The sequence below is a fragment of the Macrobrachium rosenbergii genome, chromosome 55, assembly GCF_040412425.1.
Source record: "Macrobrachium rosenbergii isolate ZJJX-2024 chromosome 55, ASM4041242v1, whole genome shotgun sequence".
In the NCBI taxonomy this organism is placed as follows: Eukaryota; Metazoa; Arthropoda; class Malacostraca; order Decapoda; family Palaemonidae; genus Macrobrachium; species Macrobrachium rosenbergii.
The window spans coordinates 34,400,268-34,427,249 of record NC_089795.1 but is presented as its reverse complement, the minus strand read 5'-3'; the positions used below and the strand labels follow the sequence as shown (position 1 = coordinate 34,427,249).

Genomic DNA, 26,982 nt, shown 5'->3' with positions numbered 1-26,982 from the left:
CTCATGAAAAGTAAAAGGAATTGTAACAGCAGTATTAACATTTTCAGAAACTGTAAATATGGTTACGCATATGGAATTATACTTTGGTGCTTAGACCATACCAATACCATCATACTGGTAAAGACGGGAAGTGTAAAAACAAAAAAATGTGGAAAAGGACACAGACAGAAATAGGAAAAACAGTCATGGTGTAAGCAATATTACAGGCAAAACTGACAACCAGGTCTTCCTTTGAGATTGATTTCACTTCATATAAAAATTACAAAAATAAGTTTGACCTCATTTTAATAGTCATTCTTTTCCACTGACATTTTTAATTAGCCAAATGTATTTCAGTTAAGTAACCAATGAATTAATATCATCCATCACAGGTTCCACAAATGGTTACAATCACGTTTGATGATGCAGTCAACTTCGAAAACTGGGATATATACACAGACTTATTCAACAGTGGTAGGAATAATCCCAATGGCTGCCCCATTCATGCCACGTTTTATATATCCCACGAATACTGCAATTACCAATATGTTCAAAAACTCTGGAATGATGGCCACGAAATAGCAGTGCACTCAATCACGTAAGTATTAGTGTACCATTCCACCCAAACCTGAATCACTGCGATCTGTGTCGACAGCTAATTATTGTTATATATCCAAATTCACCCTTTTTAGAAACTTAGCCAATGAATTGGTCGCGTTTAGCTTTAAAATAATTTTCAATTTCCCTTCTTCTGAAAAAGTCATAAGGGTCCTGAACGTTTCTGGACAGACAATGCCACAATTGAAGACTGGTTTGATGAGTTTGTGGGGCAAGCCAATATCATCAACCGCTTTGGAGGAGTCAAGATGGAGGATTTGTGGGGTATGTATGCTATCAAAAGTACTTTTTTGACGTGCAATTGTTTCTTACTATTCAGCATCCCATAAACACTTGTTCATGACCGTACCGTACGTAGCAATACACAATGTAGCGAGGAAGGCAAGATTTTTTAAGAGGTGTGTTCTTTTCTTTATACTTATGCCTGTCTTTTCGCTACATCGGTTAAAAACTTTTCAACCACTTTATATTTAAAGAAGAGACCTAACAACAGCAACATTTCACGCCAAATATCAATGAAGAGAGAAGCTATAGTGATTTATCATCGAAAACTCTTCCATTACGGCTAAATTCAACTTAGAAAAGCGATGCTAACCTTCCCTGTTCTAAATGACCTTAGGAGTCCGAGTGCCCTTCTTGAGAGTCGGATGGAATCGCCAGTTCATCATGATGAGAGAGTTTGGTTTCGTGTACGACTCCTCCATGGCAGCGCCCTTCTCAAATCCCCCTCTGTGGCCTTACACACTGGACTACAAGATGCCCCATAAATGCATGGGAACCAAGCAAAAATGCCCCTCTCGCTCATTCCCGGGCATCTGGGAACTTGTCCTTAACCAACTTCAAGCAGGGGTAAGCATTACCTATTGAGGTAAAAATTACAAGTTTTTGAGCTAAACGCCGAATGATGAGTGTGTAAGAGTCGCAGGCTACGATTTTTACAGTTACATATACAAATCCATAAAATCTGTATGTCTCAGTTTTCTCATTCAGTATATATTCCACCGATAACAATACAAACTGGACGTTTATTAAAAAAAAAATACACACTTCAGACGGATAAAACATTTGTACCAAAGGAACTACACAAAGTGAAAAACTCAACATAATAAAATATTTCAAAGGATTAATGGTGTACTGGTCTAATAAATGTTTCTTTATGTTAAAGTAGTCTCTGAAAGCAAATTCTGTGAATGAACCACAGATCATAAGCAAAATTATCTCCAATATACTTTTCAAACTCATAGTGCACTGCAGCGTATTTACCCTGTACGAAAGCATTCGGCAACTTATTTCAAGATAAAATAAGAAAAACAGAATAATTCTCTCTCCTAGGAATACCACTGCGCTATGATGGATCAGTGTCCCCCAGCAGCCGATGAAGACGAGGTCTACGAGATGCTCATGCATAATTTCAGGCGTCATTACAACACCAACAGGGCGCCCCTGGGTCTCTACTTCCACACCATTTGGTTCAAAGTGAAACATAACAAGAAAGGATTCGAAGTAAATATATTTCATTTACTCAAGCTTTCCTTTGGAATTTTCTTCCTGCTTCTGTTTTCCGCAATTTTTCCAACCTTTCTTCCTCTAAGTGCCATAACGTAAAATCGCTTCATTCCTTCCGAGGCTAAACTCCTCCATTCTTCCTCCCTCTTTCTTTATTCAGTTTTCTTTCGTGCCTGGGCTGTATAATAGCATAGCGTTCGTCCTATTTGACCTTTGCTCTAAAAGTACGAAATGTCCAGAATATGCAGATATAAACTATTCTTTGTCCCTATGCGAAGTGTTGGTTGTGGTTACAATTTTCTAGATCTGCATTAATGCAATCTTTTTTTCGTCCAGTAAACTCCTTTATAGCTTATGAAATGTTTTCTTCACATAATTTATCAATTCATAATTACTATCTGACGATTTACAGCGATTTTTGGACGAGATAAACAAGATCCCTGATGTGTGGATCGTCAACAATCAAGAAGTCATCAACTGGATGAGGGAGCCAACACCCAATTCCCAGATGAATTCATTTGAGTCTTGGAAATGCGCAAGCGCCGTAAGTATCAAAGATGTTGAGTCTAGAGAAGCCTGGAAATATCTAAGATTCATTTAATGAACGTCTTAGCAAGGCTTTGACACGTGCAAGTAATAGTAGGCCTAGTCTAGTTCTAAGGGTACATAAAACTGAAAACGCCTTCTATGTGCAATTTAATGCAGGAAAGTAATTACTGTAATCTTGATAATTTATTAAATATATCTTTATCTGGCTGCAGTCATGATATCTGGGAGGTAAATAAAAAATTATCAAGTAATCATGAAAGTGTTGTCCACCAACAAAATATGCATGAACTCCACGACCAAGTAAAAGCTAGCGACAAAAATAGGGCACGGCAGGTGTTAATTCTTCGTCTTTATCTTATTCAATTCGTAAAATTCCAATGAGTACCTTTTATCATCAAGCAACCCAAACACACTGAATTTTACGTGATATTCTACTTTAAGCAAAGACATGCTGTCTTAATTGTATTCCAACAGGGGTAATGAAAATGCTCTTGCAAGAAACCATTCCAAAGAAGTACTTCAATTTATTTATTCATAACAAACTTGAAACCACTGTGATTCAAGGCTTATGGAGAAAAGTTTCAAGTTACCGAGCATTATTTCGCCATCCACACCATCGCCAAGATTAAGTTTATCATTGGTCGCAAATTTCACCGAGCTTTCCAACATTCAAACATTCATCTCAGTAAAAGTATTTAATTCTATGTTACATTACCTTACATATCTGGGGTCATGATTTTTCCTTCGGATTTGCAATGATAATATTGCCCTGTAATAATCACGTTATCAAAAATAACGTTAAGCCACAAATATGACCCATTATTATTATTTTTTTTTTTTAGCAATTACTGTATGTTACAAATCTGTTCTTTTTTTTATTTCATTCTAGGTGCCAACGGAAGACAAAGCGTGCAACATTCCCAAAACATGCAAGCTGAAAAACCGGATGCTGAGAGGCGACCGCTACCTTCACACTTGCTTTGAATGCCCCGAAGTGTATCCTTGGCTCAAAAATGAATTTGGAATTGACCTTTAGAAGAAAGAACGTTTGAGTTCATTGCATTCCGTTTATACCAAATGCTTATAGGTTACATGAGATTAGAATTTGAAATAATACTTAACTATGGATACTCTGCCATCAGTAATACGTGATTACAAATCTTCTAGATGACAATGAATAACAGGATAAATCCTAACTTTTCAAAGATTATCGATATCAGTGGGGTTAATGTTTAATGAAGTTCACGTGGACCACAACCTTTCTCAAGGTACCAGTCCTAAAGGTTTCATGTACTGACTATAAATGACCAAGTTTAGTTCTAAATCTCCACAGACTCTGTAAACCATTCTACATGTAACACTTCGTCACCATTTCCTAAAATGAAAGCAAGCAAAATATGCAACGGACCGGATATTTGACACTTCAAGACTTGACAAAATCAATTTATGAAACACAAATATACAGTAGGCATAACCGCAGGTCGGCCATTTATTGCCACAAAGCTTCACAGCAGTTATTTTCAAACAAAGTTACTGCAAAGCCTCCATTACACTTTATGCTATATGATTGCACAGCTGCTTAAGCAGTAGACTGACAACTCGTTTGTTTCATCGTTGTTTGTTAAATGCAAAATATTTATATCATAGCTGTACATATGTTTCGTTTTTTCTATAATAAACATTAAATAATAAAATATTATTTTCCTAAAATCCTTTTCCATAAAAATCAATACCTTTGCAGGGGTGTTGTTAAAATAAAAGCAGGCCTATAAGCTTCTTGAAAAAGTGGGTACACTGACAAAACCAGTTTCTGAAAGAATGAAGAATCTTTTCAGGTCAGCTTCACATGTGTTATAGACTAACGTCTGAAAATAACTCTTTTTCAAAAACCTAAACAAGATGGGAAAATGATCACTGCTACTGTATGGGTTGTTGATCGCATTCCAAGCCATCCCTCTTGACGCATTCGGGTCGTTTCGGCCGTAAGCACGTTTACGTGCAAAATGGGCGCCGTGTTTAGTACCAGCCCTTTGGGGATGTACGTAAAACATGAAATAATAATGGTAAATACCATAAACAAAACGGTAAATACCATAAACATAACGTCTTACATTGTTTTGGATGTTACGGCCTAAAACGACCAGGACCGCTCTTGACTACGATAAGATGCCATTAGTTTGGGAGACCGAGTGAGTGCTCCATCGCCATTTACACAAAATGAGGCATTCACAATTATTAGCTTCTAATTTCTGTTTCAAAATACTGCAATGTGATATTTACAATCCCAAATGGGCTAGGGTGCATTTTTTGCCTGTTACCTTGACATGGGATTGAAAATGATGAATATTATGGGAAACTTAAGTTATGATTTAGATTTGACCTGCTATGCAGATTGCCTACACTATTTGGCTGGCTGAGCAGAGTACTCGTAGTGAAGAAACTGGTACTGTTTCTTGATCGTGAATATTGATGCATGAAAATTTTAAAATAACAACTCTACAGTGTTTCGAAAAAATTTCCAAATTATGTAAATTTCTAATACATGTAAATAATATTCCAGTGGGTTGATAATCATAAAGGGTTTCTTAACAATGTATCCATGTATGAAAATAATTTACATTCCACCGGTTGTATAGTTTTAAAATCTAGTGTTTGGTTTGGAGAATTTATGTTGCAACTGGAGTTAGACCAAGCTGAGATTTCACGGCTGGTGTTTTGTTCTGCAGTCGTATGCTGGTCAATTTTTATAGTTCCTATTTCTGTAATTCAATAAATATAATCATGCAATTGTTAATAATTGCGTGGTTTTCTCTGGTGGTCTTTGTTTTCTCTCGGTTTGTTTGACAAAATTCTTACTGTATTCATCAAATCTAAGGCAACAGTATTTATAGAACAGAAAATAGAATTTAAGCAAAGGCCAGGCGCTGAAACGATAATTAACACTAAAAAGGTGTGAAAGGTGTAACAGGCGGAAAACCTCGCAGTTGCACTATGAATCAATTATTACGGGCGGGTGGAACGTAAGATGGAAGAAAGATTATGAATGGATGTACAGTAAATGGAATGAAAGGGGTTGCAGCTAGGGGCCGAAGGGACACTGCAAAGCAAAGTACCTAGAGTAATGTCTACAGAGCACCGCATGAGATGCACTGACGGCACTACCGCCCGCCCCTAAGAGCGCACAACAGTATCGCTCAATACAAGTAGGCCTAAACATTGTACAATTTCTGGAAAACTGCAGTTGCTCAATTCCCGGGTGGAGGGAGACAGAAATACGTAAATGACTGCAACAGTAATGTTGAAATACGCTTAAAGGACACAACACGCAGTGGGGAAATATATTTTAAAGTAAATCATCACTGGGGAGGAAAAACACGAAGTACTGGCGAAAATCCCAATACAAACCAACCCGGGCAACCTAGCCTACCCGAAGGCGATTCCTATCTGACCATAGTCCCAAGCTCCTCTCAACCTTGCCAAAAGGGGTGATAATGGCTACACCATCATCTAACCTAGGACAAGGTGAGGCAGCCATCCCCATAGTTTGACCATCGTCACTTGGCCTTCCACAAAATTAAAGAACGATGGTGCTTAAAGGGTAACACTAGCCTAATCTAAGCTGCAGCTTCCTACTCGGCCTAACTCCCGGATGCATTTTCCCAAGATGTAACCGAGTACCGAGACGTTCCCCTGAAAAAAGCGGGACGCCATATCAACTAACCATAGAATTTTCTTGAAAATAATCTCATTATGTTTCCCACACCCAAATTACACGTTGAAGTTGTAAATTACACTTAAAGTACTAAATCTAACCTAACCTTACTCAGGCTCCCAATCCCGCTCTTTCATCAGTCTTTATGGCATTGCTTACCTTTATGTGGGAGGTCGAGGATGTATGCAGTTCATCACTACTGGAAGGAGACTCTTGTATGTATAATGTACTGTATGCAAAGCAAAACTGGTTGAATGGTGCGGGGGTTCACTGGCTAACCTTCCCTAATCATTGTATGATCTTCCAGTAGCTTTGATAAATGGCTTAGCTAAACGAGAATACTATAAATAATTTCTTTGACATGTTCTGTGAGGCCTTGCCAAGTTTTGACCACTCAAAGATTGGCTGATTCATCAAAGATACTTCATCCACAATGGTAGGTCGTCCACTCCACTGGTAGTTCGAAGTTGATGTAGTTTTTTTCTTTTCGAAAACAGTAGGCTATCATTTCCACTCCACCTCATGTTTGCCGCTCCCAGTGAAGGTTGTAGGTTATGTCACTATGCCCAAAAGCCTTTTTAAAATGCGATACATAATTATTATGATGAAGAAAAAGTGAAATAATTTGTTTTTTTTTTACGCACTTATCAACGACCAAAGAACTCTAGACTTGTACTGGAGCGAAAGAATGATATGTCGGAAAACATGCGCCGATCTAGATGCGAGACATACAAGATGACTTCGTTGGGTTCAGTGATAATGAAAAAAAAATGTGTGGCACATGAGATATAAACGTGAATTGGTCAAAATTGCATAAAAATAGGTTCCATCCGTCCTTAATAAGGCACCAAGGAATTAACCATTTAGGTAACCCAGCGTCGACAGGTCCGAGTTCGTATGGTACATATGTGTTAAGACGTAGCAAGGTCTACATAAACAACTTAACAGGAAAACAGGCACTGTATTTACTTATGTCCTTTTACTTTAGGGTACACTACTTGGGGCAAATTTGTAGCCTCGGAATGTTATCCTACTTGTTGCATTTTGCAGTTACGTCTTATCAGTGAGAAATCCACTAAAATGTCTTATACGAAAAACTCTTTACCATGTAGGCTAATGGTTTAGGAATATATGGGTACCCAATTCCAGTTAGTCCCGAAATTGGGATACTTAAAGAGATATTGACACTTTCAAATTTTAATTTGGCTAATTACTGGTGGTTTCCTGCTTGGTGTCGTATATAAGACTGCATCTTATGTTTGAATCACTAGGTAGGTCTAATGTTTCTAGGTGGGAGTTCAGTGACAAAATTTTGGTTAAAGTAGTTTTCCTTAAAATACTTTCTATTTTTTTCTATTTCTTGTTAGTAAAGATGAGTTTTTGTTGTTGCTTCTACGTGCAACTTGTTTTTATCAAACTGTCTAAATGATATATTTACAGATAATATATTAACAGTAATTCCTTTTCCAGTTCCACAGCATTCATGGCACTTGCTAACATAATAAAGAAAAAATCCCATCGACTGATGGTTTATATAATATTAATATATCAGAAGTGGATTAAATCAGAACCTGGTTTTGATTAAGTTCTGTCCCTCCTATGAATATCTGTTATTGATCTATTTCTGATTCTAATGAGCTGTGTAATTTTTTTTACCCCTCTTAGTATGAGATCTTGGAGATGGCCACAGCTGCTTTCAAGCAAGGTTGGCTGCAGTACTGAAGGAGTCTAATTGCATAAAAAAAACCCCACAAAATAACTTCTTGTTCCCATAACACTAGCCAGCCACAAGTACTGTAGGAGACAGTTGTTCCACTTTGCAACAACTTGCCGCAAAGTTATATGTAAGAAAGATATACCCACCACCAACTCAGAACTTCATAGATACTGCAAAAACCCACAGGCAACCCCTTCAGTGTGCCTTGTTGCGTACACTGTGGGCACTGACAACTGCAAGAAAGCAGTGCTGGCTTCTTACTACCGTCTTGTGCAGTTTTAAAAGAATCATCAAAAGCAAGTTTTTGGTGCCTCCATCTTCTCTTACTGTCAACGGATAATCTCTTGAACTATCCTGTGCCAGTGTTTATTGTCATTAATGACAGATTTGATAATTTTGTCAAGATCAAGCATCTTCCCATGGTCTTGGCCCAGATGTCTCCTTTTCTGATTGGGAAGCCATCCATGGATATGATTCTAACATTGCATGTCCTCTATCATGGGAATGGTAAAGATTCCCCTAATGGTGTTCCCCTTCAGGGTCTCAGGCAAAGACTTGCCTGTCCTGCATGGGAACAACGCAATCATGGCTGAAACTTGACCAGGTTCTTTTGCTGGTTTTGGGCTTTCTGACTTATGTAAGTTTTTGTTCATGAATTTTTCTCGAGATGATAAATGCCTATCTTGAAGGGGATCATGTCTACAGCCTCAGGTTGACTGCCATCTGTCATGATCAGGTTTCTGACCATCTAAAATGACTTTCAACATCAACAGGTTGAGTGCTACATGTCCTGATCAGAGTCCAAAGCTTTAGTATTGGGCCCAAGTGCAAGCCATCCTCATCTTGGTTCTCTGAAAATTTCTTAACATGGCCTCTGCAGCTGATCTCAGCTGAAGAGCTGAAAGAGTGGCCTGATATATTTCCTCTAGACGTCTACTCTTTGACTTCAAAGCCTTATCTGAGAGTCTCCTGTCACTATAGTTGATCTAAACGTCCCTGCAAAATCTCACATTAGGATATCCTCGAGTAGCCTGAAAAAAGGATTGGTCCCAAATGCCTTCATGAATTTGTAGACATCTAGATGCAGTACTGAAGTTGCCAGCATAGTGCGCTTGAGCAATGATGTTAACATAAGGGTTGATCTGTCAGCTCCCAGGGTTGTATGTTATAGCTTCCGTGGTGGATTGAGCACATTTTTGCTTTTGGCTTTTGTATATGAAGTGTGCTTTCCAGCTCAAGAGTGTATCAAACATTAAACGGAAAAACTTTACAGATTGGCATTTAAGTATCAGATTGTTTCTTAATTTTAGATCATTTCCCATCTTAAATTTTTATAAAACATGACTGCAGAAATGCTTTTTTCAACAGAGAAGTAAATGTCTACTATAGAGCTTCAGGTAGCTATTTTTGTGATGATATTGTTAAGAATATGGTGTGTATGTCACAAGTTTGAGGCACACTAGAATATAGTAGTCATCCACATGCAAACAATGTCAAGTTCCACTTGATGACTGACCTGTGATATTATTCACTGCAAGGATGAGCAATGTGCCACCCAAAACATGTCCATGAGAGACATTCTGTTATTTATGTGTCTCTGAATAAATATTAATTAGTGAAGTTTTATGAGTTATGTGGCCTTAGATATCTTTTTAATTTAGAGTTTTCAATATACCACATCTCCAAGTACTTAGTAGTATAATAAGCTTTGGAGGAGGGAGAATATTTGTTTTTCCTGGGCAATATGTTGGTCAGTCAGAGGGCAATAGGAAAAAATAACAATAGTTAGATGAGGTGTTGGGAAATTACTGGAATACTGAAGACAAGTGTCCAATTAACATGAATCTCCCAAATGTACAGGCTTGTACATCATAATTCTGCAGACATGTGCACTTACTCAAGCTGAAGTCAAGATACTTCTAATAGGTGTGGAGTTCAGAGATTAAAAAATAAATTTAGACTTTACAGAATAAAATGGTCCAACTGTGATGCAAAAGGAAGGGGAACAGTCTGTCACTGAAATAGATTGAAATAAGATGGTGACCAGTGGGAAGGCCCCAAAAATCATGGAGAAAGAATTATAGCATATGAAGACTTGGTTCACAAGACAGGAGAACAGAGAGCTATTACACCTCTTTCCTCATAGAGAGAAAAGTCTAAGTAAAAGTTTATGACGAGGATGAAGAAATTCCTAAGGCAGGAATTTTTCAAGTAACAAAGGAATAAAAAACAGACTTCCTGTAGTTATACATGGGGCAGTCTTGAAAGCAGACAATCATACCACTTGACTTTCATTCTAAGGCAACCGAACACTTATATTACCTTTATAGACATTAAAATAAAAAATAACATATGATCAAATTATCAGACAGTTGCACTGGTGAACTTCCTACTCTCACAGCATTCAACATACAAAAGTAATAACTAGTAAAACACAAAACCCAGAAATAAATGCAAATTATAAACACTTCATTGAAAGTCACTTGACAACGTAAAAAATTAAAAACATAATTATGTACCTTCTGGCCAGTAGAAAACGGATTGCTTTTAGAAAACAGGTGAAAAAGTTAATATATTCCATTGATGTCTAACTGTGTAGTTAATTTTATGTCAGTTTAAATCAGCAATTAGTATAAAATACTTTCACATTCATGGCCTTATCCTCACGAGGGAGTTACTACTGCTGCTGCCCAACTTCTTTAACATTACCATCCTTTAATTTTCACCTATACTGTAATGTAAAAAAAAAAAAAAACTTTCTGGCAATTCAGTCTAGAAATGGGACTAACTGGTCATGCTAACTAGAGTTCAGTTTAATAATAATAGTTCAAGGTCTTACAAATACTTAATGACTTTTACAGATCATAAAAGCATTCCAACTTTTACAAGATTTAAAATGTGGTAGTTGGCTTTTAATTATGTAGCTTTTGAAAAATAGAAAAATCTTGTACACTGTAAAATTAACTGGCTCCCATATAATTTAATTCTGAGAGTTTATTTATTGTAAAATGCCCAATTCAAAGAGCCTCTACAAAAAGGACAGCAGTTTAATAAGGTTATAAGCTTACAAGTTTCCAATTTTGAAACATGTTTTTGACTAAGAATTGGGAATAGAGTAGTTAGGACATGATTAACTTTTTTAATTCTGATGTATGATGCATGTGGATACTGTAATGAGGGACATCAGCGTCTATTCAGATATAGTTACTCATCAGATCCCATAATATTCATTATGTATTGTAGGGCTTTAGTCACTCTTTACATATGAAAATTTTAATTCATTCAAGTTACCGTTGCTAAAATGTTAACTTATAAAATAGATACTTTAAATGTAGACTCCCAAAACCAATTGCAGAGTTAAGCTGGGGTTTTGGTTATATTCAGTCACGGAACTGCAGCAAGTTGTTCTTTGTGCTACCAATCTTGTTTCTGCAGGTAACTAGTACAATAGCTAATTTTGTTACTGTTCATTTACAAAAAAAAAAAAGAGTTGTGTGATAAGTTCTGTCCACCCTCTCAATACTACTTTCTGTTTCATTCCCATCTCACCCAGATCTTCAATATCCTTTGAAATTTCAACGTTTTTATTCCAGCCTTTAGACGATACACCACTAAGCTACCTCCTCATTTGCAATGTGATCATATTGTAGTCTAGCCATAAATCTCATTATGTGATTTCTTCAGCAAAGCTTGACGTCTCCACTGCACAGATGAGTACAAGCCTTATATACATATCAAAGAATTTTGGTGTTACTAATATTTACCATGAGTCCAGTACCCTTCTTCTTTTTCCATTCTGTTGATTTTTGTTGTTGTTCTTTATATACTTTATTTATAATCTAGTCTGTCACAAAGGTAACAGAAATGTGTTAACTCATCCAGGACTGGCCCTTCTCTTCACTGTCAGTAGTTCTTATAAATTTTGGACCTCTAAAGTCCCTTACTCCACTTACATTCTGCGCTACTGAGCATTTGTAACACGACCTGTAAGCCTGTTAAATGATAAATTACTAGAGGTAGCATAATACCTATTGTCAGCTCTCTCTAATTTTCATTTTCAAGTTTACAGCTACCTAAAATGTTTATATCTTTGCTACATTTCTACCTACAATTCTAGAGCTACACAACTAAAGGCAAAGCTACTCTACATATATTTCGATGATACTGTAGAACCTTTTCTACCTGAAATAAAAGAGCTTCTTAACATTAGTGGATCTACTCCTAATCTACTTTAGCACTGTACTGCAAAAAGCAACTTTCCCAGTACAGTCCTATAGTTGTCTCATCCAGAAATTTTGTCTGTCTTAATATTGCATGCATTATAGAATTACTTTCAAACAAACTTGCTCTAGAAACTAATATGGTACAAGTATTGAGCATAAAAGGAAAAATAATGCTCGTCCTTACACATACAATAACATAAAAAGGGTACGTGTTATACAGTACAGTACATTGAGCAACTATGATGTGACAATAATTGCATATGAATAAAAACATTATCTTTTAAACACCTATGGAGACATTAAAAATTACACTAACAGGCAGGTAAAGGGTATAACAAATGGCAATTTTTGGAGAGTATTTATTACTAGAGAAAAAAATTATAAATAAAATACGCATCTGTGGCACTCCTGAGCCCATCAAAGTGTGCAAAATACGTTGACTTCTGGCAATATCCAATAATTATACTCAGCACTTACATCCAATAAATAGTTTTAAAAAACTTAATACCTACATTAAATAATCACAGAAAGATTGAAATATGGTCAATATGCATCATAAGTGTATTGCAATCTAATTGACACAGTTCCAGCATAAATGCCACCAATAACAAAAATTGTTTGTTCTGTTGTGCTCCAGCTTTTGCTTCCTCTACATCAGAGCAGAATCAAGAATCTTGAGTTCAGACATGGAGCACTTTACCAGGTTGGGGGTTTACAATAGTCATGTTACAGCCATCCTTTCTCTGCCTTTTCCACCAAACAGTACACATGGATATTCACACCCATTGTACATTCAATTTAGATATTAAATTTTGACCTGAAACCATTACCAGAAAAACGTAATGCTGAACTTGAAGTAAGGCAAACAAAAATAGAAGACTGCAAGTAATCCAAAGTATAATTAAAGAATAAGCCTCCATGCTTCAACAATGGGGCTTTTACGACATTCAACTTGGGTATAGAACCTCACTTTCAGCAATCTATATATTGGAAACTTCCAACTTAGTTGCTTTGAGGCATTTCTGTTATACTGAAACCTCAAGATGTCTTCAGCCAAAATTTTTTTTTTTTTTTTTGTTTTTTTAGTAATTTCAGCATCTGATGCACAATACAGTCACTTTTTAGCTAGTGTTGCCAACTGTAATCATGAACCTTCTTTGACAGAGATCTTGCATCAGTGATTGAAAGGCACAAAGGTCTACCTTTCTGTAACTTATTGTAATAAATACTGTGCTAAGTTGTTGCTATGCTTTTTAGTTTTTAGTAAACTTCGTGGCACCATTTTGTACATGTTAGTTGCAGTTCTTTACATACCTATAATTAGATATCCAGCAACTACCAAATTATACTAAGTATGACAAAATTCCTGTTGAGAATAGCAATAAAAAGAAGCATGGATTGATCAATTAGCTACAATAAAAAAAAGAGCTGCAGTAAATATACTGTAGCATGTATTTCACAAGGTGATTTAGCCTGAAATTCACAATACTGTATACCCACAAATACTTAAAAAAATAAATTAACAAAACCTTGTGACTTTTGATAACTGCCATTTACAGTGTTAAAACAAATGCATAAATATTTCTAGGAAATAAAAGATTAGGAAAGAAAAAAGTTTAACTAATAAATTCATACAATACGTGACATTAAGGCAGTGGAATTCTTGTAACTAAAATATAAATTAAAATATTCTAATAAATAAAAATAAAAAGTCCCAATGGAAATTCTACAACAACAAACCAATTAACTAGCACAAACAGGAATTATCATTCCCCACACAGCTGTTTTATGTACACATATTAGTTCAGTGATAATGTAACCATCTATTAATGACTAATACACCAACTAAAAGAGTGACTAATGTGAGTGAATAACATTTTGCAAAAGCTGTGATAATAAACTAGGATAATTAAATGCTACATGCTGAAGCTCGTGACAATTTCAGATACCTAATTGTTTCCCTTCTGGGTAAGAGCATTAATCCAAAATGTCAGAGTCTGTCTTTATAGTTTGCTTCTTTTCATATGGATCAGTTACTCCACAACAATCTTACCATATAGAAAATGGGGGATAAATAACCCTACACACAGGTGACTTCATAAATAAGTACAGTACAACACCAACTTCATCCAGCTAACAAAGCCAAGCCAGCTAGAGGAAGCTCGTATTTTACTAGTTTATAAACTGAATCTGACTTGCACTTAGTGAATAATGACTGAAGGAACAGACTTCTGCTGTGACAAGTGATTCAACAAAAATGCTACACAGCATAATGCAAGGAGATATGGAATTTAAAACATTGTAATGCATTTCTAACAAGAGTACATGTATAAGACAAGTAAAAATTACTCAAATTCTTTCTGTTTCTCATTTCTTGTTCTGCCTTTTCAGATATACAATACTGGGCTAAAATGAAATTTCCTAAAACTATGTAAAGAAACTCAAATTATTTTTTAAAATGCTGTTCAATGCATAATACTGTTACCTTGTTTTCATCACAAGATGACCTGGATATACTATTTACCAAAGTATGTTGACATTTCATCCAATTAAAACTTATGCTAATGAAGAAATGTGATTAATTGTTAGTTTTACGACGATTACTGGCATATGTTGCCAAGGAAACAAAGACTGAATATGACAATGCAGAAATTACCAAGCACCATCAATCATTTTCAACACAGCCTGAAACTACCGAGATCCAAAATATTTCCATATCAATTTATGCAAAATTAGTCTCTACAATGGGGAGTGAGAACTGCAATATATTCACAAGAATTATGGTGAATCCAAGTCACTTACAGATCCATTTCTTGTATTAAAAAGGAATTGGCTAAAAGGAGCATTTTTAAAAAGCTGTACCTGTACTCCAGCAACAATCAACTTAAAAAGAATTGAAGAGAGTTCATCAGAAGGGTTATTTTGTTACATTACAAAATTTGTGGCGCAAGTTTTACCATTTACACAAATATAAAAATGCATGCACAATCAACATCCTACAAAAAAATAATAAAATAAAAATACACAAACCCACAATCTACCATCATTTATGCAAACCATTAGAAACCAACTTTACTTGATAGCAACACAAAACTGGTTGACATCAGAGAAGTATATTTACAATAGAAAATGTAAGTACCAATAAATACCAAATTCTACTCAATTATTCAATATTTGTGCTCCTATAAAATGGTTCCTGTAATGTACAGTAAATCGCACAATTTCGTTTAACCAATTTCATTGTAGAAGTTTTTACTTCATATAAAAACAGTGCATCCATTAACTCCACAATTAATCACTCACAAACTTGTATACTGTCCAATTTCCAACAAATGCCACAACACTCTTTTCAGCACAACAGTATCTTGAAAATTTTCAGCAGCAAAAATTGTGTATCGGAATGTCAATGGGAATGTGTTTCATGAATTCTAAAATTCACTTCAATAAAATAAGAAACACACAAAGTAAAGGAACTTTCTACTAACACATTATGGAGCACGACTCCTACAATTAGGATAAATAGTACAACTTTCCAGGAGAATCCTGGAAAGTGAGGCACTGCAGGTGGGATAATGTCTTACACTTCAAGTACCCTTCGCATAAGTTACTCCTTGTAACTTCAGTAAGTCAAATCATGATTCATTCATAATAGTCACTGGGTTTCAAGATTATAGTTAATTTAGTCTCTAGGTATTTTAATCTTCAAACCAGCACAATACATTTTCAATTCATGGATCTTGTAGAAGTACATGCCAAACTACTGTACTCTGAATAACGCAAAATAATAAAAAACGAAATTATTGAACCAATAAAATGTGAGAAGACATGAAATTTGCCCGAGAACAAAGGCAAAAAGCGTCAACAAAATAAAAAACAAGGTAAATTGATATATATAATATAGATATATATTTCTATATATAAATAATTAAACGGATTTCTTTTTCCAAATGACGTTACACAGTGTTTGAGCTGTTCCCAGGGGGAGGATGAATGCCACCACTAGATGCTGTCACTGTTGTGCTGGTAACTGAGGTATCCGTTGATGAAGCGTCAGCAACGGTGATGGCACGTTCTGCAACCTTTGGTTCTGGTATCATGGATACCACAGGATTGGTATTGGCACTGTTTCCTGCATTTGGGTTATTCTCATCATTGGCAGTTACCTGAGAGGGCAAGGTTGCATGTTCTGAGGTATTTGCAGCAGTAACATTAACTGTGCTGGCAGTGCTGGTAGCAATGTGACGCTGCAGATGAAGGTTTGTTGGACTACTCGTTGCTAGAGGAGCTGGACTGAGAACTTGTTGTGTAGGTGTTGAGCGACATTGGCAGCCACACGAGTGAGTATCAAGCCACGGAAATAAGGATGTCGAAGAGCTTCGATGGCAGAAATTCTATGACTCGGTACAAATTTCAGCATTTTCTGTGAAAATCAAGTTTGAAAATTTATTATATGGTGCATCAGCCTTAAATATCCTATATAAAAGTAAATCTAAATACAGTGTAAGAAGTTATTTTGGAATTTGAACCAAATTGCAACAGATAGTCTAACTGAGTAGTAGAGTACCTAAGAAATGTGAGGTTTTGTTTAAAGGCAAAAAGAATAAATCTTGATTCAATTTTTGTCTCCATTTCATTGAAATGATTGTGCCATGATAATCTTGCTTCACTTAATGAATGCCTATTTTAGCTTTCTAATTCAAACATGCTTTTCTGCCCTGACCCTTTTCACTTGATATCAAATTTGAAATGAAAGCCTTAACCTGATTTTCGTTTGATATTTAATATGAACTGAAACCTTTACACTGACAGTTTAACTGTAATCGCTCAATGAAAACGTAATGAATAAGAATTTGACATCTCCATAATAAAAATTCTGAGTGTCAAGTGTTTACTCACAATCTACTTCCGATTAGTTAAAGAGCACTGACTTGCTCTTTTCTATTTAAAGAAAGACAATGCCTTACTTCAGTCTAAGAATGGACAATGATCGGAACAGCAATTTTTTACAGGAACACTTCAGATTAAAAACAGAAGATAATGCTCACCTGAAGTAAATCCGCTGCATCGTCAGTAATTTCTGGAACTATATCTCTGACTTGACGGGCAGGAAGGTGCCGGAAGCCTCGGCGACGTCTTTGGCCAGTCAATTTTCGTGCAGCCAATTACACTGAAATTTAAGGAAAATGTGATTAAAAACGCCACATAATGTCAATTACATTGCCATTAGAAAAATCTAGTTAAATAAAAGGTCAACGTCGATATTACACTGACTATTTTAGAGTGGTTAACGACAAAGCTTAATGGTAGCCATTCATTATTTTTAAAGTGGTTAACAATATTTTAATGAAATCTGCATTAAATTTCCTAAAAATGGATAAGAACAATGCTTAATAACTAATAAAAAATAAAGGAACAGTCTTAGAGGGAGTACTTCATTGATACACTGGCAAAAGAATGTTTCCCCACACAAAAACTTACTCAAATATCCGTTGCAACTGGTCCCCTTCGGTGTTTCCTTTAAATATAGGTACCCGTCTGAATAATTCGGCAAAAATACACCCACAAGACCATAAGTCGCTGGGTGTCGCATACGTGTTGCTTAATAAAATTTCTGGCGCCCTATACCATAACGTCACAACCTGAGAATTAATTATAAGATACAATATTTTGCAAATTTTGCATGGTTTGAAGAACATCCAAACGGACAAATATACAACACGTGAAATGGACGAAATACTTATGAAGGGAACTCAAATACAAAACTGGTACACTGTTCTCAAGCTAAAGGACTGGCCCAGTTATGACTGAGGAGGAGCACAAAAGTATCCTACCTGCGTAGTCAGCCTCATATTGAAGTCATATATTCTCGCCAAGCCGAAGTCGGCGATTTTAACCCTTCCAGCGCGGTCGACGAGAATGTTTTGCGGCTTGAGATCGCGATGGATGACGCGATTGCTGTGAAGGAAGTCGACACCGCACAATATCTGATGCATAAGGCTCTGGAAAATGACAATAATTAATAGATATACAGTTGGCTTGAAGTGTCTGCTAAACATTTCACAAAGTGGGAAAAAGAGTATGAAATTCACAAGCAAATGCTAAGCACGACTTTACCTCGTCATCCAACATGTCAGTCCTATTCATAAAATAAAGGAAACTTTCAGTAAACAGGAAACCATTAATTAACACATTTATAGATGTTTAAATCGTTCATTTATGGCACAGGCAAAATATTTTTCTTTCTTAAAAGCTTAGTATGTGTATGTATGTATGTATATATATATATGTATATATATATGCATATATATGTATGTATGTATGTATATATATATATATATATATATATATATATATATATATATATATGCATATATATGTATGTATGTATGTATATATATATATATATATATATATATATATATATATATATATATATATATATATATATACACACATAACACACACACACACATATATATATATATATATATATATATATATATATATATATATATATATATATATATATATATATATATATATAGACATATAAATACAATAATGACTGTGCAAGTATTAATGTTCCACTGAAATCTCATGTGTGTATCCATCAATAACATTAAAATATTTTTGGAAACGGTAGGTATAGAAAATAAAATCTGGTACAAACTAACCTTTATTCTCGCAGGTTCGAGCCCCGGAGACGGGCATCGTTTCAAGTAATGGTCGAGATCCTGATCGACATATTCGAAAACCAAAACAAGGTTCAGTCGTTGTTCACGTTCCAAACGGGGCCCGATTTCCACGCGCCCTTGGCAGATATCCAATAATCTGCGATTCAAAATAGGAACCGAATTAGAGAAAAGAGTAATTCTCAATGTAATAGTTCTGTGCCTTAATAATCTGTAAGTAGAAAATAAAGTGACCTAATTAGAGGTAAAAAGTATTCTCAATGCAACATTTCAGTGCCCTAGTATAACTACTGTATTTCAAATTCCTGCAGTGCTCGAGTTGATTTCGATTCATTCATAGTTGTGGTGCCGTATAGGGTTGGCTAGTCCTCTAGCAAACATAAGTTCAAATCCCACCTGGGATGCAGAATTTCTTCATTTACTTCCCCCTCCGATTTTAAGGCTTCCAGTGAAAAGGATAACGCCCCCTCAAAAAATAAAAGTACATCTAGAAGTTGGGAGGTCATTAAGGCCATTGCAAATATCAAACTTTATATCGTAACCACAGAATTTCTAAACGTTTTTAAAACTTAATAAATAAGTACAATAGCCTACTGTAAGCTCGGTTACCTTTTTATAATTATGTCCAGAATCTTCGTCAGTAAACATCTAGTAAAAACGATGATCATCATTCGACACCATTTTACTTTAAAAAGTTACTTAGTATGGCTATGGCTTTACATACCGAACTGATAACAACTTATATTTAGTAAACCTCCTGCATGATTATGAGAATGACAGTAGTCTTGAAAACCTCGCGGTAACAGAAAATCAAGGAAAAAAATCCAGAAAGAGCAAAATAAAAAAAAAAATTATTCTTCTTATACTCGTTCTAGTGAGCCTATGGTGGTTGAAGGCCCTCCTCCTCCTCCTCCTCCTCCTCCTCCTCCTCCTCCTCCTCCTGCAGGCACCTCGACCTCATCTCTTCTCCTCAGTTACGGCTGATCAGTGGAACACAGCGAGCAACCTCTGCATCGACAACTACCTCTACAGAGGGAAGGCAGAGGGACCAGAGTCGCCAGGGAGGTGATTTGGTGAGGGTGGTGGTGCGCTGCTCCCCAGAGGATATCATGCTTAAGAGAGGACAAAAGCTATCTGGAGACACTATTATTATTTCATTCAGGGTTTAAGAGTGCCACGATGGATTGGCGAGGGGAGGGTCGGACAGGCTGAGGGGAGGTCCAGTGGGGGCTATAAAGAGGTTGTAAGGGGGATAAATATAAATAAGGAAAAATGACTCCCTGATAAATGGAGATTGCTCACGAGAAATGGCCTATGATGGAATTAAATGTAATTCGTAATAGAAGGAGAATATTTTAAAAGATAAACCTATCCAAACCATTTGGAGAACGTCATCCATGACCACTGAATTGAGAAGAGCAACCAAACTAAGAAGGGTGACTAAACAAAGAACAGATAAACTAAGGATATCTTAAGATAAAAAATAAAATGGACGATTCTAGACTGGCAACTTATGGGGAATATGAGGCTTCTTCAAGTGTTTCCAATAATTTGTCCCACCAAAGAATTTTGCTTTCGCAAAAGGTATTGAGGGTCACAGCCATCGAAGGAATTACAAAAAGGAGAGCGGGAATTCAAATATTTCAACGACATTTACATCGAAACACTGAAAAAAGGAAAAGAACTTCCACATTTCAGTGAGTAACACATTAGAAAATGGACGAAATACTGGAATAACCATTCTGAATATTTTAAAACCTGTTTTCCATATTAAATTACGATAGAATAATGAGAGCTGAGATCTCTATCTAAATCGAGCGAAAAATCTGGAGGAGCCACAATAGAGAGAGAGAGAGAGAGAGAGAGAGAGAGAGAGAGAGAGAGAGAGAGAGAGAGAGAGAGAGATAATGAAGTAATAAGACCTTGCCGACCCGCTGTGATTCGATCTAAAGATCTTAATACACTTTTTACTAAGAGTGCTGGCTTAAATTTTAACAATACAAATGTCGAAAAGTTAATGCAGACTCTTTTCGAGGTTTCAAAATCCATGCGAACGTTAAGTCGAATGAAATGCAACTTCAGAACATAAAAACTTCAAATGAATAACTTTAATCGTGTAAAATATACTTCGTGGTCATGTCTTTATAAATTAAAAAATATCTAAAACTTATTCTTCTTAGATTCAAAATTTTGATGCCAAATAAAGAAATAAAAATCCCATTTCATGAAATGTAATCTAGAAATAACGATGGCAACTCCTCACTCAAGCAAACCAAAATAATAATGAAAGACATGTTCGTCCGAAGCAACGCCCCTAAAGAAAGAAGGACAGAAGAAAGACGAGTTCACAAACAAAGCCAGTGGTGCCAACCGCAATGTCAAAATGACACAATGACGATAATAACAATATGGAGGGAACGGGGGGAATAAAAGCCAGGTCCTATGGGGGCGAAGGGGCGGCATGTTCAGACATTTTTTGCTCCCCTTCCTTACAATAGGGACTAATCTAACCTCAATCGACAGAGAAGGCCAATCGTAGCCCATACACTACTTGCAGAGTCAACAGTAACCATACAGACATCAAGTAGGAGGCGGAGGAGAGGCCACTGAGTGAGAAGGAAAGGTCAGCAGGCATATATATAAAGTTGTATGGATAGGGTCCAAATTTCAGGAAGAGAATACCTTGTGAACAGCTTTTAACAGAACATGAAAATATGTCTAGTATCTTTTTTTCCTTCTCACTTATTCCCTACTGCGACTCACGCCAATCGAATAACGAGTAGGTACACAATTCAGTGTTTAGGTCAACAGAGGCAGTCTGGATTTTAGGGACCCAGTCGTTGCTCCTCGTCCAGCTCGATTATCGAACATGGGCCCCTCAGTTTGTGAGCTAGGCTCGCTTACTAATGCGCCACGAATCCCGAAAGAAGATGCTAACCTATTATTACGATTCAATTTAGTAACGTTTGCATCATTCGCAGTACATTTTCTTATATTTACTTCATTTTTCTTCTTGACAATTTCTAGCAGGGTGTCAAGTCACTCCTAGTCCACAATAATCAAGTACATAAAGCCATATAGACGTATGGTAAAGAAGGCTGATTTCAAAAACTGATGGCTCAAATGCCTTAATTTCAGTTATATTCAACAGTTCTAGATAAAAAAAAAACCCACACACACGCTTATTCTTAAATCAAATGAACGGTGACGCCTATCAACGTCCCCACCCATTTTTTTTTTGTCTCATTACATTCCACTTTCAACAAATGAGTCATGCTTAAACGATACGAACAAACTGGGGTCCTTTCTGGTTCATGTTTGTGAGCACAGAATTTATTCATCTGAATATATATGTGCCTTTGAGAGAGAGAGAGAGAGAGAGAGAGAGAGAGAGAGAGAGAGAGAGAGAGAGAGAGAGGTAATAAGACCTTGCTAACCCGCTGTGATTCGATCTAAAGATCTTATCAGGATAATACACTTTGTACTAAGAGTACTGGTTTAAATTTTAACAATAAAAATGTCGAAAATCTAATGCAGAATCTTATCCATGCGTATTGGAGAGAGAGAGAGAGAGAGAGAGAGAGAGAGAGAGAGAGAGAGAGAGAGAGAGAGAGAGAGAGAGAGAAAGTGGAGGGTGGGGGTAAAGGATACCGTCAGTAGCAGTTACCTAAGGTCAAGGCGAGTCCGTCAGTTGTATCGTGGGAACCAATGCCAGGAGGCACCAGAAGCTGTCCACTTCATTTTCTCCTTCATTCCCTCTTCTTCTTCTTCTTTTTCTTCTTACTTGGCAAGAGATCAAGAACCAGACTTATCGTAAAATCAATGTCTGCTCTCGACTTCTCTCGAAGTCTCAAGGATAAATAAATTTTGAGTATTTCAGAATTAATTTCGTAATGATTTCCAGTATTTCCACTATCACGCAAAAAGAGCTACTTCTGCTGCTATTTAGCAAAAACTTTCAAGATGCTGATGCTTGGGAATACGACAGCAATAAATTAAAACCAGATTTATATATTAATTTACTTTTACTCCATGCCTGCATTATTATAAGTCAGTCCGTCCGTTCGCAGATCCAATACGCACGTTCCATTCTTCTTTTTAGCTCTATTTAAAAATCAAAGAAGAAGCAAATGCCTACGTATGACTGAATTAATCTACACAAGGTAACGGAACAAACAAACTAGGTTAGAGGGATGTTTCCAAGTTGCAAGCACAATGGGACAGGAAATGGGAGTGAGATTTCATTACATTATGATTCATCCAATGATGCAAAATCCGGAAAGCAACACTGACCTTCAAGAGGGAAGTAAACTGTCAGGGTGTGTGTGTTTGTGAGATGACCAACGTCCAATATAGGTGGACAGTCACTTATTCTAACTGCAAGTTATATATTTAATCATTCTATGAAATGATGAACGTACAAAACTGCAAGGATAATATTCAATCATTACGCGAATTGTGCACTACGTTTTTCAACATAAACATCATACACGACACCAATAAATACAGAAAGTACACTTATACAATTAACTACAAAAATTACAAATGTTACATTTAAATACAAACGTGTACATATTATACGCACATAAAAATATATATCTGAGAGTGCAATTTAAACCTGATCTCGTATTTCCTAGAAAACCGAAATACAAAAGGCACGAACTCCAATACAACATAATCTAAGCAAATACTGTATTTCAATTTGCGTCGAGAGGGTAATAATACAACGGCAACCGTTATCCTATCATATAAAAACCTTCTAAAAGGGGGGAAAAAAACTACTCGAGAACATATAAGCGTTTGTACCCAATCATCCAATAGAAGAGGGTTTGGAGTACTCGGCGTTATCTTCTTAACCGAAAGTAACATGATGAAAGACCATGAGAGAGGACAATGCAAAATATTGTCACCAATACTCTAAAAGGGGCAGCCATCGCCTACGTTTGAGAAACAAAAAAGACACACACACACACACACACGCGCGCGCTTCACGTCTGATGGAGGTAAATGGTCACTTATCGAAAAGAATATCGCAAAATTTCAAGGGGCCTTCCCTTCGGAGGTTATACTAGCAACTATGCGATGCTCCTCCGCTGTTTGGGTTCTTTGACACATCCTTGTAAGTCTCTCTCTCTCCCTCTAAATCTTTACATATATCACTCTACCCTTAAATCAGGGCATGAGCACTTTCACTTTACAGGCCAAACAATGTTCCTAAGTTTTGACGATTTTTTTCTACGATTGTTTCTGAGTGAAAAATAATGACAATTTCCTAAATTGTACAGGGAATTCCAAAACCTTAATGTTTAAAATAAAACATGAATTACATCTGAAGGAAGACAATGATGGCATGTAATTCAGGCATGGACCAATTACCAAGCTGAACACTGTCTTAGGAAATGTACCATAAAACGAATAACTTTTGAGCATACTGAATTCGACAAACAAAGGAATAACTCTTAATAGGGGAACTTTCTTTTGCACGCCTATTCATATGCACACAAACAAACACACACACGCTCAACCACAAACAATGAAACGTCTTGCAATAAGGCATCCTTACAGAATTCATTTAAAAACAAAAATAATAACATGAGAAATAGGGCTGAAGCCTTACCAGGAGTGAGGAAAAGTGATGGGAGGGTCTGTGTGTGTGTGGGGGGGGGGTTGTATAGAAGAGCAGCCAGAGGATGGATGAAGTGAAGGAACACCCAAAGGTCAGCCTTAAGTGGGTGACGCATCGTTCCACTATGCCTTTTCTTTGGGCGATAGAACGCAACTTACCCCTTCCCCTCTTACCCTCCTCTCTTTCTCTCTCTCTCTCACACACACTCACACATTCCCCTCACAAGGCATATAACCCCCCCCCCTCCCCACCGTCGAGGGTTAGGCTATGTTACTACTTCCTGCCTCTGGAGGGTGTGGCAGGATGGGGAAAAGGGAGGGACGGTGACATGAATAAATAAATTAAGGGTGTAGTGTAAAAACGCGCATATATATATATATATATATATATATATATATATATATATATATATATATATATATATATATATACACACACACACACACACACACTTTGAAATCACGTAATATGCCTATGCAGATGTACCACAGGGAACAATGAAACACTGTGTTTATGAATATTGGCCACTCTCCTCTTACTAGAGACGAAAACACACAGGATTTATACTGCTTCACTTTCGCCTGAGGTACAGCAGCATATTTAAGCAAGATGTTCTCGAATTGAGACTATAACTTCAAGAAGAACATTAGGGGTAAGATGGCAGAATTAGAGTGGGAAGTTACACCAGCAGAGCTGAATGACTCAGAGAAGGTTAGATGAAAACACCGACGGGGTAGGCTGGAGAAAAGTAGTGGAGCTTTGTGAAAGTAAAAGCACAAGAAAAGTGTCCCGTGGAGCATCACAGAGGGCCTTTGCGCCGCACGGTGACGGAGGCAATGGTGTGCTTGATTGCGTTTTATAAAAAATTAAGGGTGTCCTTTCTTTTATAATTTTGGGGGGTTCTTCTTCATACATATATATAAAATATATATATATATATATATATATATATATATATATATATATATATATATATATATATATATATGTGTGTGTGTGTGTGTGTGTGTGTGTGTGTGTGTGTGTGTATAATGTGTGTGTGTCAAGGAAATTACTTTTACAGTGTCATTTACACGCAGAAATTACATTACATATTAGCAAATTAATCAAAACTCTTAAAATACTTCTAAACATCATTTCTTAAAGAAAACAGACCTGGGAGCGAATGCAAAGTAAGGGGTAAGGGCTACTGCTAACTTTTTTTTTTTTTGTAGTAGGCCTAAGTATTTTTGAGTGGGATATGACCTAACCAGAATTACGCTTACCTAACGTAACCTTGGACGCCGTGCCCTAACCTGCGGGGAGGGGGAGGTGAGAAAGCTTCACACCCCCAACCCCCAAAATTAAGCCATGACCCCTCACTCTGCATTCTACCCCAGATCTGATTTTTCTTCTTATTTCCAAATGAATTAATCCGTTTCCTTTCCACGTAAGTAGTGAAAAGAATAAATGTAACCAGTTGGAAGAGCACCCCGTGAACAGTTCTGATATATACTTTAAAACTGTTCCAATATATATGTGATTAAATGTGAAAGGAGAAAACGAATTGTCTACCTAACCACATGACTGCTAAAAAAACAAGGATTGTCTACCTAATCATATGACTGCTAAAAAAGCAAGGACTGCTCACAACAATATGACTGTTAAAAAAGCGATTGTTCTACTCAATCATATGACTGCTAATAAACCAGCATTGTCTACCTAACCATATGACTGCTAAAAAACCAAGGACTGTCTACCTAACAATATGACTGCTACAAAAACAATGATTGTGTACCTAACCATATGACTGCTAAAAAACCAAGGACTGTCTACCTAACAATATGACTGCTACAAAAACAATGATTGTGTACCTAACCATATGACTGCTAAAAAAACAAGGATTGTCTACCTAACCATATGACTGCTAAAAAAACAAGGATTGTCTACCTAACCATATGACTGCTACAAAAACAAGGATTGTCTACCTAACCATGACTGCTAAAAACAAGGATTGTCTACCCAACCATATGATGCTAAAAAAACAAGATTGTCTACCTAACCAGTGATGCTAAAAACAAGCATTGTCTACCGAACCATATGGCTGTTAAAAACAAGGATTGTCTACCTAACCTATGACTGGCAAAAACAAGCATTGTCTACCTAACCATATGGCTGTTAAAAAAACAAGGATTGTCTACCTAACCATATGACTGCTAAAAAAACAAGCATTGTCTACCTAACCATATGGCTGTTAAAAAAACAAGGATTGTCTACCTAACCATACGACTAAAAAAAAACAAAAGATATTTGACTATTCCACATATATAATTGCTAAAAATCAAGACCTGCAATTTAACCAACTACATGATTGCTAAACA

General features: G+C 36.5%; 2 protein-coding genes and 1 long non-coding RNA gene across 5 annotated transcripts in view; 1 reads left to right on the top strand and 2 right to left on the bottom strand.

Moving 5' to 3' along the window:
- ChLD3 (Chitin and LDLR binding deacetylase 3) overlaps nt 1–5,211 on the top strand; it is a 39,203-nt gene extending 33,992 nt beyond the window's left edge. The window contains exons 6-11 of the mRNA XM_067099859.1: nt 372–577; nt 740–861; nt 1,217–1,446; nt 1,930–2,100; nt 2,516–2,647; nt 3,542–5,211. Of these exons, the coding sequence (XP_066955960.1) occupies nt 372–577; nt 740–861; nt 1,217–1,446; nt 1,930–2,100; nt 2,516–2,647; nt 3,542–3,688 (1,008 nt within the window). The 3' untranslated portion in view covers nt 3,689–5,211. The remainder of the gene's footprint in view (nt 1–371; nt 578–739; nt 862–1,216; nt 1,447–1,929; nt 2,101–2,515; nt 2,648–3,541) is intronic.
- Nucleotides 5,212–12,649: 7,438 nt separating this feature from the next.
- On the bottom strand, nt 12,650–17,471 carry LOC136835958 (uncharacterized). The gene is made up of 2 exons (XR_010852313.1): nt 17,350–17,471; nt 12,650–16,724 (listed from the first exon to the last, which is right to left on the bottom strand). It is a non-coding gene; the product is annotated as an uncharacterized lncRNA (long non-coding RNA).
- Nucleotides 17,472–17,744: 273 nt separating this feature from the next.
- The window catches only part of LOC136835956 (cyclin-dependent kinase 6-like), a 541,856-nt gene continuing 532,618 nt past the window's right edge, over nt 17,745–26,982 (bottom strand). For all 3 annotated transcript variants that reach the window (XM_067099855.1, XM_067099854.1, XM_067099857.1), the window contains 3 exons: nt 18,979–19,135; nt 18,136–18,303; nt 17,745–17,943 (listed from right to left, as the gene is read on the bottom strand). In XM_067099855.1, coding sequence (XP_066955956.1) covers nt 17,779–17,943; nt 18,136–18,303; nt 18,979–19,135 — 490 coding nt within the window. In that variant the 3' untranslated portion in view covers nt 17,745–17,778. The remainder of the gene's footprint in view (nt 17,944–18,135; nt 18,304–18,978; nt 19,136–26,982) is intronic.